Here is a 14,280-nt window from a genome sequence, read left to right as displayed (position 1 = left end):
GCACTGAAATATATGGATGTTATGTGACAGTATTTCTGAGAAAAGTCAGCTGAAATGGTGGCATAGTTGCCACTGGTTTATGTGTCAACAGCACGTTTGAACGTATTTGCAGCAGTAAATGTGGCTGTTTGGCCACTGACATTGCCATAACAACACCTGAATTGAAATGTGCAACCTCTTTTTGTGACAGATTTTGCATGAAAATATAATTCTTCTGATTGATATTTCCTATTGACTGCTAGTTTCTATGTGAACATTATGAGATGGACAGCCAGCTAACAAGCTTTTTATACGAATATTTCAGATCAAAGCTAATCCAGTGGGGCTCCTGAAAGGGGGCAAGGGACATATGCTCCCACATATTAAGCCTTGACCCCCATCTTAAAATTGATATGATCAAAAGATTATCTGCATTGTCGGAGGCCTTTCTTCCTCATTATCATGTCAAATTGTACAGCTTTCCTTAGTTTTGAATGCAGAAAGATGACTATATTAGAGTATTAAGTGAAAATGACTATATTAAAGTTTTAAGTAAATATATTAAGTGAATTACTCAAACTGCATTTGTATAGGAATGATTCTGTCCTATTGGCAGATAACTACTCTTAACAGTGATATCTACAAGAGGTTTCCAATGTAAATTTAACTATTTTCAATTGGTTAGTATTACATTTTGTGACAGTGTGGTGACACTCATTTTAATGAAGACACATTTGTGTATCTTGAAATTCATTTATTTGACATAGCAGGAAACTGATTGACTTAAAGTACTTGTTCGTCTTTACCTACACAGTCATCACAGATGAGCCAAACAGAGTAGAGGATGAAGAAAGGAGAACAGGAGAAAGGGACACACAAGAAGGAGATACAACAGATAAGAACAACAATGAACAGGAACATCAGAACAGACAAGAGTCAATGGGTAACTGGGGAACTGATTTAGGGACTGCAGATACAGGGCCAAGGCAAGTGAGACATCACTGCTTTCAATCCGGCATGTTTGGCCAGCAAAAGAGATCATTTCAACCAAGTTGGTTTGATACTTTTAAATGGCTCGAATATTCTACAACTGCCAAGGCAGCATTCTGCTTTAGTTGTAGATAATATGGCAAACCAAAGCAATCAAGGGATCAAAGGGACACCCTCACCACCTCAGGATACACAAACTGGAAGCGTTCATTGGATTCTTTTCGAGAACATGAAAAGTCAAACATACACAAGGCCTCAATTATTCTCTGGAAGAGCTTTAAAGCCACCCAGGTCCACGGGGACATCACACAGCAGCTACATGCTGCAAATGTCAGTGAGATTCAGGAACGTAGGGAGTGTCTGAAACGCATAGCAGCAGTGACAGCCTTTCTTGGGAAGCAAGGGATTGCTTTCAGAGGGCACAACGAAGCAGCAGAGAGTGATAACAAGGGTAATTTTATGGAATGCATGAAGCTTCTTGAAAACTTTGATCCTTTTCTGCAAACATATAAGCCACCTTCATGTGTGACCTACCTCTCACCCTCATCACAGAATGAGATGATTGAAAGCACCGCCAACGTTATAATGGCAAGGGCAATATCTGAGATCAAAGAGGCAAAAATGTACTCGGTAATGGTGGATGAAGCAAGGGATAATCAAACATCTCTTGTCCACCATCAGAGATTGGAAACATTTCAGAAACAGCTAGAGGTAGGGGATAAACAACTTGTTCAGCTGTCACACACTCGCTGGGCATGTCAAATTGAGTCTGTGAATGCAACCCTAAAAAACCTCCCTGCTTTGATCCAGACTTTAGGGAGCCCTTCAGCCCCTCTGGCAGAGGGACTGGAAAGCAAGCTTTGGAAATTCAGTACCATCTACATCAGGGGTGGGCAATTATTTTTTCCATGGGGCCACATGAGAAACAAAAAATATTGTGGAGGGCCGGGCCAAAAGGCTGAACTCAATTCTGCATAATATTAATTGTATTTCTTTATAAAAAGCAGTAAATAGCATTGTTTTGACAAGCTGGTAAGAGTATATGTTATAGTTGAGCAATGAAAAAGTGAGGTTGCCTTACAAAAAATGTAATTTATTCAATCAAATTTCCCAAAACAATGGTAAACAAAATGTGAACGTTTTTCACCATTTCTGACTCATATTAGTGAACATTTTCAGTCGCATTCACTACAAAACACATTTTGAGTTTCATATACTGTTGTAAAGTTGTGTAAAGGTTCTTAGCATTCACTACAAAACACATTTTGAGTTTCATATACTGTTGGAAAGTTGTGTAAAGGTTCTTAGCATTCTTAAGACATCACAACATTGTCTTTGTGCTCCAAACATTCAGCAAGATACATCATATTGAACTGTCACTGAACATCACTGAACTGTGATTTTGAGAAAAGGCTTCCAAAGAAAGTGTCCCAGTTCACTGCTAGTTGGTTCCTTTACATGCCTACATTTGTAGTCTAACCACCTCATTTGGTGTTTTTAAGTTCTTTTTTCTTGTTCAGTGAGAGAAATCTAGTCTCTGCTGGGCTTTAACGAGTGCATCGAAGTCAGGTTGAATGTCTGAGGTGGAGATGCGAAGCACAGCTGACAGATGATCATCAGTGAGAGAGGATCTATACCTGGATTTCATAAACTTCATCTTTGAAAATGTTTGTTCACATATGTAGGTAGAGCCAAAGAGAACCAACATCTTCTGAGCATGTCTCCTCATGTTTGGAAAGTTTTCCTCCTCGAGAGAAGAGTAGAAATCCAGCAGAGATCCTGACTTAAAGCGCTCTGCCAGTACTGCATCAGACTGCAGGTCAATGAGTTCCAGCTGAACATCACTGGGTGCATTATCCATACTGCAGGTAAATCCTCGATTGTTCGGAGATCTTCAAATCGCCTTGAAAACTCACCATGCAATGCTCCTAACATGGATGAGTACCTGCAGAGGTGATCAGCTGATGGTGTGACTTCTTTCAGGGTTTGCATGTGAGTGAGAGTGTTGCTCTCCAGTTGGCTTGAAAGAAACTGCATCTTTCTCATGAAAGCCTTCACCAGGCTGTGCATTTCATGAACAAAAAGGCCCTTGCCTTGCAGTTTGGTGTTCAGTTCATTCATCAGTGCAGTCACATCAACAGCAAATGCAAAATCTGCCATCCAGTCCTCGTCTGAGAGCTCTGGGATGTCTTTGCCTTTCTTCTCACAAAACTCTTGAATCTCTGCTTTCAGGTCCCAAACTCTTTTTAGCACTTTGCCCAGGCTGAGCCATCTGACAGCTGTGTGGTAGCCGATGTCACTATGCTCAGTCTCATGCTCCTCCAAAAGTGCAACAAACTGTCTGTGATTCAATGCCCGTGCCCTGATGAAGTTTACTATTTTAGTAACAACATCAATAACATGGTGAATTTTTAGCACTGACTTGCAAAACACATGTTGGTGTATAATACAATGCAAAAATACCAATTTCTGATCTGCGTCGATTTCAGTCACTTTATCTTGCATACGTTTCAAAAGTCCAACATTTTTACCTGTAAGATTTGGACAACCGTCTGTTGTGACACCTGCCAGTCTGTCCCATTTCAGTCCCAGCGTGTCCATGCACGCATTTACCTCCGTGAACAGATCGCTCCCTGTCGTCGTCCCTTTCATCGGCCGCATTGCTGCCAGCTCCTCCGTAATCTTGAAGTCCGGCGTTATCCCACGGACAAATACGAGTAACTGCGCTGTGTCGCGGACATCACAGCTCTCGTCCAAAGCCAAGGAGATAAAGTCAAAACTTGCCACTTCATGTTGCAGCTGAAGCTCCAGATTCCCCGCAATGTCCTCGATCCTTCTCGTCACGGTTCGCCTGGACAGCGGGACTTGCTCAAAGGCTTCTTTTTTTTCAGGGCATATTAGTGCTGCAGAGTCCACTAAGCACTCTTTGACAAACTCCCCCTCTGAGAATGGCTTACTGTGTTTAGCTATTTTGTGGGATATCACGAAGCTGGTCTTGGTTGCTGCATCCTTGGATGTGTGAAGCTTGGTAAAAAAGCCTTCCTGCTTTTGCAGCTTAGCTAGCAAAGCGTTCGATGTGCGCGCCCTTTCAGCATCAGTCAAGTTTTTGTATTTCTCCGCGTGTTTCGTCTCGTAATGCCGACTCAAATTGTAGTCCTTGAACACGGCGATCTGCTCCCCGCAAACTAAACACACGGCTTTACCTCCGACTTCAGTAAATAAATACTTAGCAGTCCAATTTTTGTTGAAAACCCTACATTCGGCATCTACCTTTCTTTTTTTAGCATCAGCTGACATTTTTGAGCGCTAAAGTCGTCTTGTGACAATTATCCAATAACGCGCACGTCTTGATTTGACGTATTGCGTCATTATGTACGTGAATAAAAAACAACTTCAAAATAAAAGCATTGCAGCTTTAGTCCATGCATGAGGTAAAATTAGAAAATATGTTTATTTTGTAATTTCCAATTAACCTTACACGGGCCGGTCAGAGTCAACCAAAGGGCCGTATGTGGCCCGGGGGCCGTACAGTGCCCGGGTCTGATCTACATGCTTGTCCTGTTCCAGACACTGCTCTCAACCACTCAGGGCCTACACAAATACCTGCAGAAAGAAACAATTGACTTGGTGCAGGCAGTAAATTACAAAACAGCAATTGAGAACACACTGAAAAGTTACCGAAGTGACGAGAAAGCACATGAGCTCTATGACAAGACCAAGGCCCTGTGCAATGATCTTGATATTCCCGAAACTGTGACACAGAGGAAGAAGCGTAGAAACATGGAAGACTTTGTAGTTGAGGCATCATGTGGAGAAAGGTCAGACCTGACTACAGGAGATGACTTGAGAGCAGTGTTGGGACTAACGCGTTACAAAGTTAAAAAAACGCGTTACTGTAACGCCGTTATTTTTGGCAGTAACTAGTACTCTAACGCGTTATTTTTTTAATTCAGTAACTCAGTTACCGTTACTACATGGTGCGTTACTCCGTTATTTTTTTTATATAGTCTCGGCTCCCAGACGTTGGTGAGCGGCGCCGACAGCGAGGCGAACAGAGATGAGAACTGTACTTAAGTACAGTACTTGAGTAAATGTACTTAGATACTTCCTGTGTCACATGCGGAGACGCTTTGTGGGCGTGTTTGTGTTTAGTTAGCCTACTAACAATACTATCATGGCGACGGCGGAGCACAAGTCGAGTTTCTCCGCATGGAGATATGCTCACTATTTTACTTTTCTCGAGCATAAAGAAAATAATGTGTTAGTTAAGTGTACGTTGTGTCTTGGCGGGTCAAAGATCCTATCTACTGCTCAAAACAGCAATTCCAATCTGTTAAAACATCTGCAAAAACAACATGCTGGGACGAAGCTATTAGTTAAGACCACAGACCCAGAGCCATCCGACGCCACCCCACCTCCACCCAAGCAACAGCGGCTGGATTTCAACCGAGGGACTGCTAGTCAGGTGAAAGTGGATAAAGCCATTGCACGGTATGTTGTTGAACACGTGCAGGCTATTTCTACAGTGGAGTCACCCGCTTTCAGGGAGCTAGTAAGCATGATACCATGTCCGGGCGGCACACGGCATATGGGACGCAAAACGTTTTCCAACTACATGGAGAAAGAATATACCAAAATGGATAGCGAGCTAAAGAAAACATTTGAGGGGCTGGAATACATCTCGACCACCGCAGACATTTGGTCTGTCAACAGAAGCTTCCTCGGGATAACATCTCACTGGATAAACCCCACCACTTTACAACGCCAGAAAGCTGCGTTGGCCTGTAAAAGGATAAAGGGTAGGCACACGTACGATCTTATTGCTAGGGAGATTGACCACATTCACTCTTTGTATGGAGTGTCAACAAAAGTTACCTCCACGGTTACTGATAACGGCTCTAACTTTGTGTAAATTTATTTGCCATGTATCAACCGGAATCGCTCTCTGACGACGATGATGAAGAAGAGATTATCTTCACTGACGTTGCAGACGTGCTTAACACCGCCGCAGAGGAAGGGATTGTTTTACCTCCGCACCAAAGATGTGCATCTCACACACTAAACTTAATTTCATGCGCTGACGTGCTGAAGTGGCTCCTTTCAAATCCTGGGACTAAAGGAATCTACAGAAGCTCTACAGCTAAGTGCACAGCACTGTGGAATAAGGCAAGCAGGTCCACAGTGGCCTCAGAGATAGTGAGCGACGTGTTCATCAAAAAGCTGCTTGTGCCATGCACTACAAGATGGAATTCATTTTATGATGCTGTGGCAAGAATTGTTGAAATGCCTATGATTGACTTGAGTGCCATCTCTGATCGTTTACAGCTAAAATCTATTAGTGACAGGGAACTTCATTTTCTGAAGGAATATTATGCCATAATGAAGCCACTCACAGTTGCTCTGGACATCCTGCAAGGAGAGGACAACTGTTACTTTGGCACCCTCCTGCCCACTCTAGAAACATTAATGTCAAAGACCCTGGAGATGAAAGACAGTCTGACTGTAGCAACTGGCCTACCTGAAGCCATAGTTCAGGTAAGAAACATTCATCAACACTTTTGTAATTATCTGGTTTTCCCTCTTCACTGTAGAGAAAGACTGCATGTAATCAGCACCAGCAACACCACTCATTTTTATTACAGCACACGTGGTATAATTGTTAACTATAGAATAGATGTCATTAATATTGTTAGCTGAAAGAGAGCACTAATATAGCCAAAGAAAATTGATGAAATGTGCAAAAAGTAGTTTTTAATGCATTCTATTTAAGGGACACAATAAGTCTTGAACATATTGATAAACTGACTGAAATGTATAAACTCTACTCCAGGGTGCAACAGAAATAAATAGTAATACTTTTTTTGGCTAAATAAAGTTTTAGTTTTAAATTATTTAATAACTCATAACTATAGTTCAAAATCACCTGGCGGTGTGCAGCTTTCATGGAAATGTACACAAATAAAATGAATAAATAAAAGGGAATCTCACTTATTCTAATGTCTGTGTCACTGTGTGTATGTTTTACAGGCTATCAAAAAACGACTTGCATCCGTCTTGGAAAGCAACGATGCAATGCTGGCAGCCGTCACACTTCCCAAGTTTAAGTTACGGTGGGTGAGAGACCAGAGGAAGAAAGAGATGGTCAAGGGAATCCTGGCAGCAGAGTGTCACAAGTTTCTCCCTGGCCCTGAGCAGCAACCAGCCAGGAATCCTGTGTCTCCAACAACTCCACCAGACTCAGGCTCCTCCAAAGACAAAGAGCAGGACTTTTTTTGCTTTGAGGGTGACGATGAAACCTTCAGCACTGTGGAAACTGAGGTAATGGCCTACCTGAAAACAGCCGAAACAGGCATGGAGGTTCTCAAAAGATTTCCCACAATAAAGGCAATTTGTCTGAAGCTAAATGCAGCTACCCCATCCAGTGCACCAGTTGAGAGACTCTTCAGTCTGGGAAATGTGGTACTGTCTCCAAAGAGGAACAGGCTTTCCGACCAAAGGTTTGAGAAGCTGCTTCTCATGAGATACAACCACTGGTTCGAAAGCTAAACCTCCACTCAAACATTAATTCAGGTCTTTGCCAATAAGCACTTTTTGTTGTTTTGATTAACTAGGCCCGCATTTGTTATCTGTGTGTGTGTGCCACAGTGACACAACAGCACTTTCATTTCTGTTATATATATTCCACAACACTTATTGTATGCTTGCTGGACTTCATACTTGAACTAAAGGAAAAACACTGACGTTTTTTTATACTTATTTTGTTGGACTACAACAGCAGTTGCCTCTATATGGTGCTGAAAGCACTTTCATTTTTGCACTTTGATTCTGAACAATATATTCAGCTTACTCTCCATTAGTTTCAGAAAAGCCGGCATACAACTCTTATTTTATGGTATTGCTCGTAGATTTCATTTTTGAGGAGCTGATGTTTTTTGTTTTAATGCATTTATGGTTGTCTCGTCTGTACCAGCATTTGGTGTGAAAGTACATTCATTTTTTCCAACTTGATTCTGAATAATATATTCAGATTGTATTTGATCTTGGGAATGTTAGTGTGTGTATTGTTGAGTGTGTTCAGATCCACCATAACAGGTTTACAGCTATGTTGTGTTAATTATGGCAGACTAGACCTGTAGATTGCAGGCAACTAAAGTTTTGTCAGTTTGTTCTGGCCTGAAATAAATTGGCACTTTGAAACATATCTTTGTGTTTGTGTTTGTATAGACCACATTGCTTAGCAGAGTTCAGTGATGCAAATGCATGTCAAGTTGATCAACAGATTGTATTATTCTCCAATGCAATAACAGTACTTAAATGAAGTCTATAAGGGTATTAATGGGAGCTTTTTTTTTTTGGGAGCCCTTTTTTTAAGTAACTAAAATGTTACTTTTCACAGAAACGCATTACTTTTTGGTGTAAGTAATCAGTAAAGTAACTGAGTCACTTTTGAAATGAAGTAACTAGTAATGTAACTAGTTACTGGTTTTAGCACAACACTGCTTGAGAGCGAGAATCTTCTTTCCAGTTCTCGACAGAATGCTGGAGGAGCTTCAAAACAGGTTTTCTGGAGTTGAGGAAAAAATATGAATCGGCATACAGGCATGTCACCCTGCTTCTGAGAATTTCCTGAATGAAGAGGCACTCAAAAATCTTGCACAACATTACAGCATCCACTTACAAACTGAAGAGGTTGTTGTTGCAAGACAATACCTTGCCAGGATAGAGAAAGACATGCCAAGTATCCAAAGTGTATTTTCCCTTTTGGATGAGGATATGTTCCCCTCTCTTAAGGCCATCTTCCAAGCTGCTTTGACAATCCCAGTCACCAGCTGCAGTTGTGAAAGGTCCTTCAGTGCCCTGCGAAGGCTACACACTTGGCTGAGAAGTACAATGAAGGAAGCAAGGTGAGGCTTAGTCATTTGGCAATCATTTCCATTGAGAAGGAGGTCTTGGCTAATGTGGCCCATGGAGAGGTCATCGACCAATTTGCAAATTTCAAACCAAGGTGATTCAGCCTAACACTTCCACCTACAAAACAATAAAGAGTGCGAAGACAGCGAGTGATGATGGGGAGAAAAAATGAAGCAAATGAAAGGTAATGTGATGAAGGAAGCAAATGATGAAGGAAGCAGCAAGTGAAGAAGGAAGTAAGTGAGGAAGGAAGCAAGTGATGAAGGAAGCAAGTGATGAGGGGAAACAGCAAGTGAGGAAGGAAGCAGAAAGGGATGAAGGAAGCAAGTGATAACGGAAGCAGCAAGTGATGAAGGAAACAGCAAGTGAGGAAGGAAGCAAGTGATGAAGGAAGCAAGTGATGAGGGGAAACAGTCAGTGAGGAAGGAAGCAGAAAGTGATGAAGGAAGCAAGTGATGAAGGAAGCAGCAAGTGAGGAAGGAAGCAAGTGATGAAGGAAGCAAGTGAGGAAGGAAGCAAGTGATGAGGGATTATTATTTCCTCCTTCCATCCCTTTTTTCTGTTTAATCTAATTTGTAACAACTTCTAATAATTTGACTTGAAAATCAAGTGCTTTTAAATAATAAACCCGTTTCTGATTCTGATTCTCAGATTATTTTTTTTACATATGGGTGTTGAGAGATGTATCCATAGATCTCTTACGGTACGTCCACACAGCAGCTTTAAACAAATCTTCCAACGCTTCCAACGCTTCTCTGCCCATTGACTTTGAATGGGAGTGACGTCACTTTGCCTCGCTTTTCGCCGAACAGCATTGTGGGGAAGCGAAGCAAAGATTTACAGGATTTACAGGATTTTCAGGATTCAAAAGTTGAGCAATGTTCAACTTTTGAAGCTGAGCTGGAAGCGTCAGCCAATCAATTCCCGTTTATGCAAATCTGACAATACAAGCGCTAGCCATAGTAGCCAATCAAACCACGTGCAAGCTGGGAGAGCCAGACCGCAGTTCATTTCCTCATATTCCAAATGAGAAATTACGGTAGCAAATCACCCGGTGCTTTACGACCAGAACTATTTACCGGGATACATACCGGAGGAACCAGGCATGGAGGGATGTGGCAGAGACAGTGGGTGAAACTGGTAGGTTTTTGCCTGTTTGGGGAGTTTATATATATATATATATTGCTCACATAAACTCCCCGGGGTTTTTTGCTTTGTATGCCGGGGGCGGGAGATTCATGTGATTGGTTGTTGGTCGCGTTGCTCGCGAAAAATCCCCAAGCTCTCAGACCAACTCCAAGATTTTCAAGATTTTTTCAAAGCTGCTGTGTGGACGTACCGTTAATGTTGCTCTCGAAGTGCACCAGATTGATGCTTTTAACTTCAATATTTAAAAAAAATCTTCCTTGGGGAGTTCCCCCCAAAATAGTACTTTACCTCTGCTTATGTAACTCCGGTGTATTGTCCCCTCGGCAACAGATCACTCACAGTTGGTGATTACTTTCCTGCATTTCGATGGACAGCATATAAAAAGGACATGTGAGCTTCATTGCTTAAGAGATCCTCACATGCTATCTCTTTTAAAAAAGAAGTGTCCAGTCAACAACAAAATATCAGTGATCGTATAGTGATAGTATATTTTTCATAAGCAATGTGAAACATTAAACTTAAAAACTCTGTGAGGGCCTAAGATATTCTACAAAATAATATTTAAAAACATTTTAGTTATATTTTTCATTAGTTTTACCAAAATCCATCCATCCATCCATCTTCTCCCGCTTATCCGTGGTCGGGTCGCGGAGGTAGCAGTTCCAGCAGAGAGCCCCAAACTTTCTTTTCCCTGGCCACATCAACCAGCTCTGACTGGGGGATCCCAAGGCGCTCCCAGGCCAGAGAAGAGATATAATCCCTCCATCTGGTTCTAGGTCTACCCCTTGGTCTCTTCCCAGCTGGACGTGCCTGGAACACCTCCCTAGGGAGGCGCCCAGGTGGCATCCTAACTAGGTGCCCGAACCACCTCAACTGGCTCCTTTCGACGCGAAGGAGGAGCGGTTCAACTCCGAGTCCCTCCCGGATGACCGAACTTCTCACCTTATCCCTAAGGGAGACACCAGCCACCCTGCGGAGAAAACCCATCTCGGCCGCTTGTACTCGCGATCTCGTTCTTTCGGTCATGACCCATCCTTCATGACCATAGGTGAGGGTAGGAACAAAAATGGCCCGGTAGACAGAGAGCTTTGCCTTCTGGCTCAGCTCCCTTTTCGTCACAACGGTGCGGTAAAGAGACTGCAGTACCGCTCCCGCTGCTCCGATTCTCCGACCCATCTCACGCTCCATTGTTCCCCCACTCGAGAACAAGACCCCGAGATACTTGAACTCCTTCACTTGGGGTAAGGACTCATTCCCTACTTGGAGTGGACAGTCCATCGGTTTCCTGCTGAGAACCATGGCCTCCGATTTGGAGGTGCTGATCCTCATCCCAGCCGCTTCACACTCGGTTGCGAACCGATCCAGTGAGTGCTGAAGGTTGCCGACCGATGAAGCCATCAGAACCACATCATCTGCAAAAAGCAGTGGTGCAATCCTTAGTCCACCGAACTGCAGACCCCCTCCCCCACGACTACGCCTCGAAATCCGATCCATGTATATTACAAACAGGATTGGTGACAAAGTGCAGCCCTGGCGGAGGCCAACCCTCACCTGAAATGGGTCCGACTTACTACCGAGGACCCGGACACAGCTCTCGCTTTGGGAGTACAGAGATTGGATGGCCCTGAGTAGAGACCCACTCACCCCATACTCCCGCAGCACCTCCCACAGTGATTCCCTGGGAACCCGGTCATACGCCTTCTCCAAGTCTACAAAACACATGTAGACTGGATAAGCGTACTCCCAGGCCCCCTCCAGGATCCTTGCGAGAGTAGAGTCCAACCCCTATCCAGAAGTAAGGTTCCAGAGCCGACGCTGTGCGTAGAGGTGAGCCCAACCAGATCCAACTGGTAACGCTCCACCTCCCGCACAAGCTCCGACTCCTTCCCCCCCAGAGAGGTGACGTTCCACGTCCCCAAAGCCAGCTTCTGTCGCCCGGGTCTGGTCCGTCGAGACCCTCTGCCTTCACTGCCACCCTTCTGGCAGCGCACCCGACCCAATCGCTGTTTCCCGTAGGTGGTGGGCCAGCGGGACGGAGAAGCGGAGGTGTTGCCCACGTTGCCTTTTCGGGCTGTGCCCGGCCGGGCTCCGTGGCAAGCCCGGCCACCAGACGCTCGCCGACGAGTCCTCCTTCTGGGCCTGGCTCCAGAAGGGGACCCCGGGCTTCCTCCGGGCCGGGTATCCTCACTTTGTGTGTGGTCTTTCATGAAGTCTTGTGTCTTTACCAAAATAACTTGATTTAATTGTATTTAAAATAACATTTCCAAAGAAATAAATCCTTTGAATCTGCCTATTCAGTTTCTGTTGGAATGTGAAGGGTTAAATGAAAGAAGCCCCTCTCTGCGAGTCTGTGAAGACAGGAGCTGTTGGACGCTATGAATTCACAGAGGGCCCGCTATAGTAATTAAAACGAGAGAGTAATGTCAAATGACAGTACAATTGACCAATCATATCTTCCCTCTAAATGGGTAGGTGTTATTATCGCGGACTTTATGACAAGTTCCGCCTGCTGTGCAACTTTTCTTGTTTCCATAGCAAAAACAACTTCCTTTCAACAGCGTTAACTCGCCTTCAAAATAAAAGCATGCCAAATTACACTTAAGACATAGAACTGCAACGAAAGTAACAAAGACAATGCAATATCCTTTTCAATTTCAAAGAACACAAATAGGGTTATTTACAGGTGTTGTTTTGTGTGGTAGAGGGTCGCTTTCATTTATGCGTTTTGCACCCCGGGCCTTGTTTTGATATTCCGCTGAAGTATACGCTGCTGTGACATAATAACTCGAGGGAAGGGGTGGGGGTCAGAGGGCCTCGGTATTAAAGTCACGGCTCGCCACTGCAAATAGCCAATCACACAAAAAACATGTTGCTGTGAATGTGAGTATTAAACAATTAACATTAAACTAAACAAACACAACAGTACGTTATTGTCCTTATAAAATAAAAACATACATTTTGTCCACCGACATAATACAGGCACCTTACCCTCAAGAGATCCTCACGTGCTATGAGAATCTCCCACAATCCATTGCCGTAACAAAGCTAATGCAGGCATACGCAATTGGCGCAATTGTGTATGTGCGTGTGGGGGGTCTTGCAGTAGAAAATTCGACTGTAGCACCGCCACTGTGGGCTAAGCCTTGAATGTTTCCAGGTCCAGGCGACGCCCCTGCTGACAGCCCTAGTAATTATTTGTCTCTCCCTGTCTGTCACTAACACGCCTGTTCACTCTCCTCTCCGTCTTCTCTCCCTGTATCGCTAATTATTCTCTTCACTCCTCTCCGCTTCTCTCTGCCACGCTCTCATATCTTATTCTGTGTTTCTCTCCCTGTATCGCTCACTCGTCTCTTTCGCCCCCTGTCGGCGGCGGTTAAAATAGAATCGCCACGTCAACATTGAAATCCCCGATTAATGTATTGATTATAGGTCCGGGTCCGTATTGGTCGGTGTCTGGGTCCGGATCCGGACCGCGGTCCGCCTGTTGCCGACCCCTGGTCTATATTGTAAATGAAGACTATTGTTATAGATAGATGGATAGATGGGGTTATTAAGCCTACATTATTTTGTGTGACTGTACCTGCAGTTCCTCCCTGACTTCCATCACTTTCTCTCTCTCTCTCTTTCCCTCTGCCTGTCCTGTCTCTTCCTTACCAAAGCTGAGCCTTGACTGACGTAGTCTTTTCATTATATCTGAGTCAGTGTAAAAAGAAAACAATACAATGTTATATCTTCAAAGTTTTACTCAAATTGAAATGAAAGAAAAGCATTACAACGTTTGTTAAAAGGTAACCCTTCTGACATTGGATGAATGTAATTAACTTGAGCTCTTTAGCTAGTTTATTCACGCAATTTAAACCAAAGTATAGCAGCCTATAGCTGCAATATGAGTTAGTGTGCATGTTGTCGGACGTCCACTGACTAACGTAGAGCGTTCACACAGGATCTGCTGGTCATATGATGTCCTGATGAACAGAAACACAAGCAGCCCGCTGGACTCAGATCTCTAGATACCTCATCACTCCTCCGCTGCTCCGATACAAGTCCGGGCTGCGGTGGTTTGTTGATACATGTTGTGTTCTTCTGTTTGCTTTAATCAAGGCCACGTAGTTCTGCACGTTCTACAAATAACCCCGTTTAGTGCAATTATTTCACAAGTTTTGTTACATACAGATGTAGCACTCCAGATAGGACTCCACCCAGCGGATTCCAACCAAAAACCCAGCGGATCCCAGGGGCTGGGGGCGTTGC

At 43.7% G+C, this 14,280-nt stretch overlaps 1 protein-coding gene across 1 annotated transcript; it reads left to right on the top strand.

Annotated features, from left to right (window-relative positions):
* Positions 1 to 6,348: 6,348 nt before the first annotated feature.
* Positions 6,349 to 8,160, top strand: LOC307020013 (uncharacterized protein; the record flags this gene model as incomplete). Its single annotated transcript, XM_079651104.1, has 2 exons — positions 6,349 to 6,504; positions 6,997 to 8,160. 2 exons carry the CDS (start codon positions 6,349 to 6,351, stop codon positions 7,513 to 7,515), a joined length of 675 nt encoding a protein of 224 aa, XP_079507230.1. The 3' UTR covers positions 7,516 to 8,160.
* Positions 8,161 to 14,280: the final 6,120 nt, after the last annotated feature.

This window comes from Notothenia rossii (assembly GCF_949606895.1).
Source record: "Notothenia rossii genome assembly, chromosome: 9".
NCBI lineage: Eukaryota > Metazoa > Chordata > Actinopteri > Perciformes > Nototheniidae > Notothenia > Notothenia rossii.
Note: the sequence above shows the minus strand (reverse complement) of the source record. Positions and strands in the feature narration are given on the sequence as shown.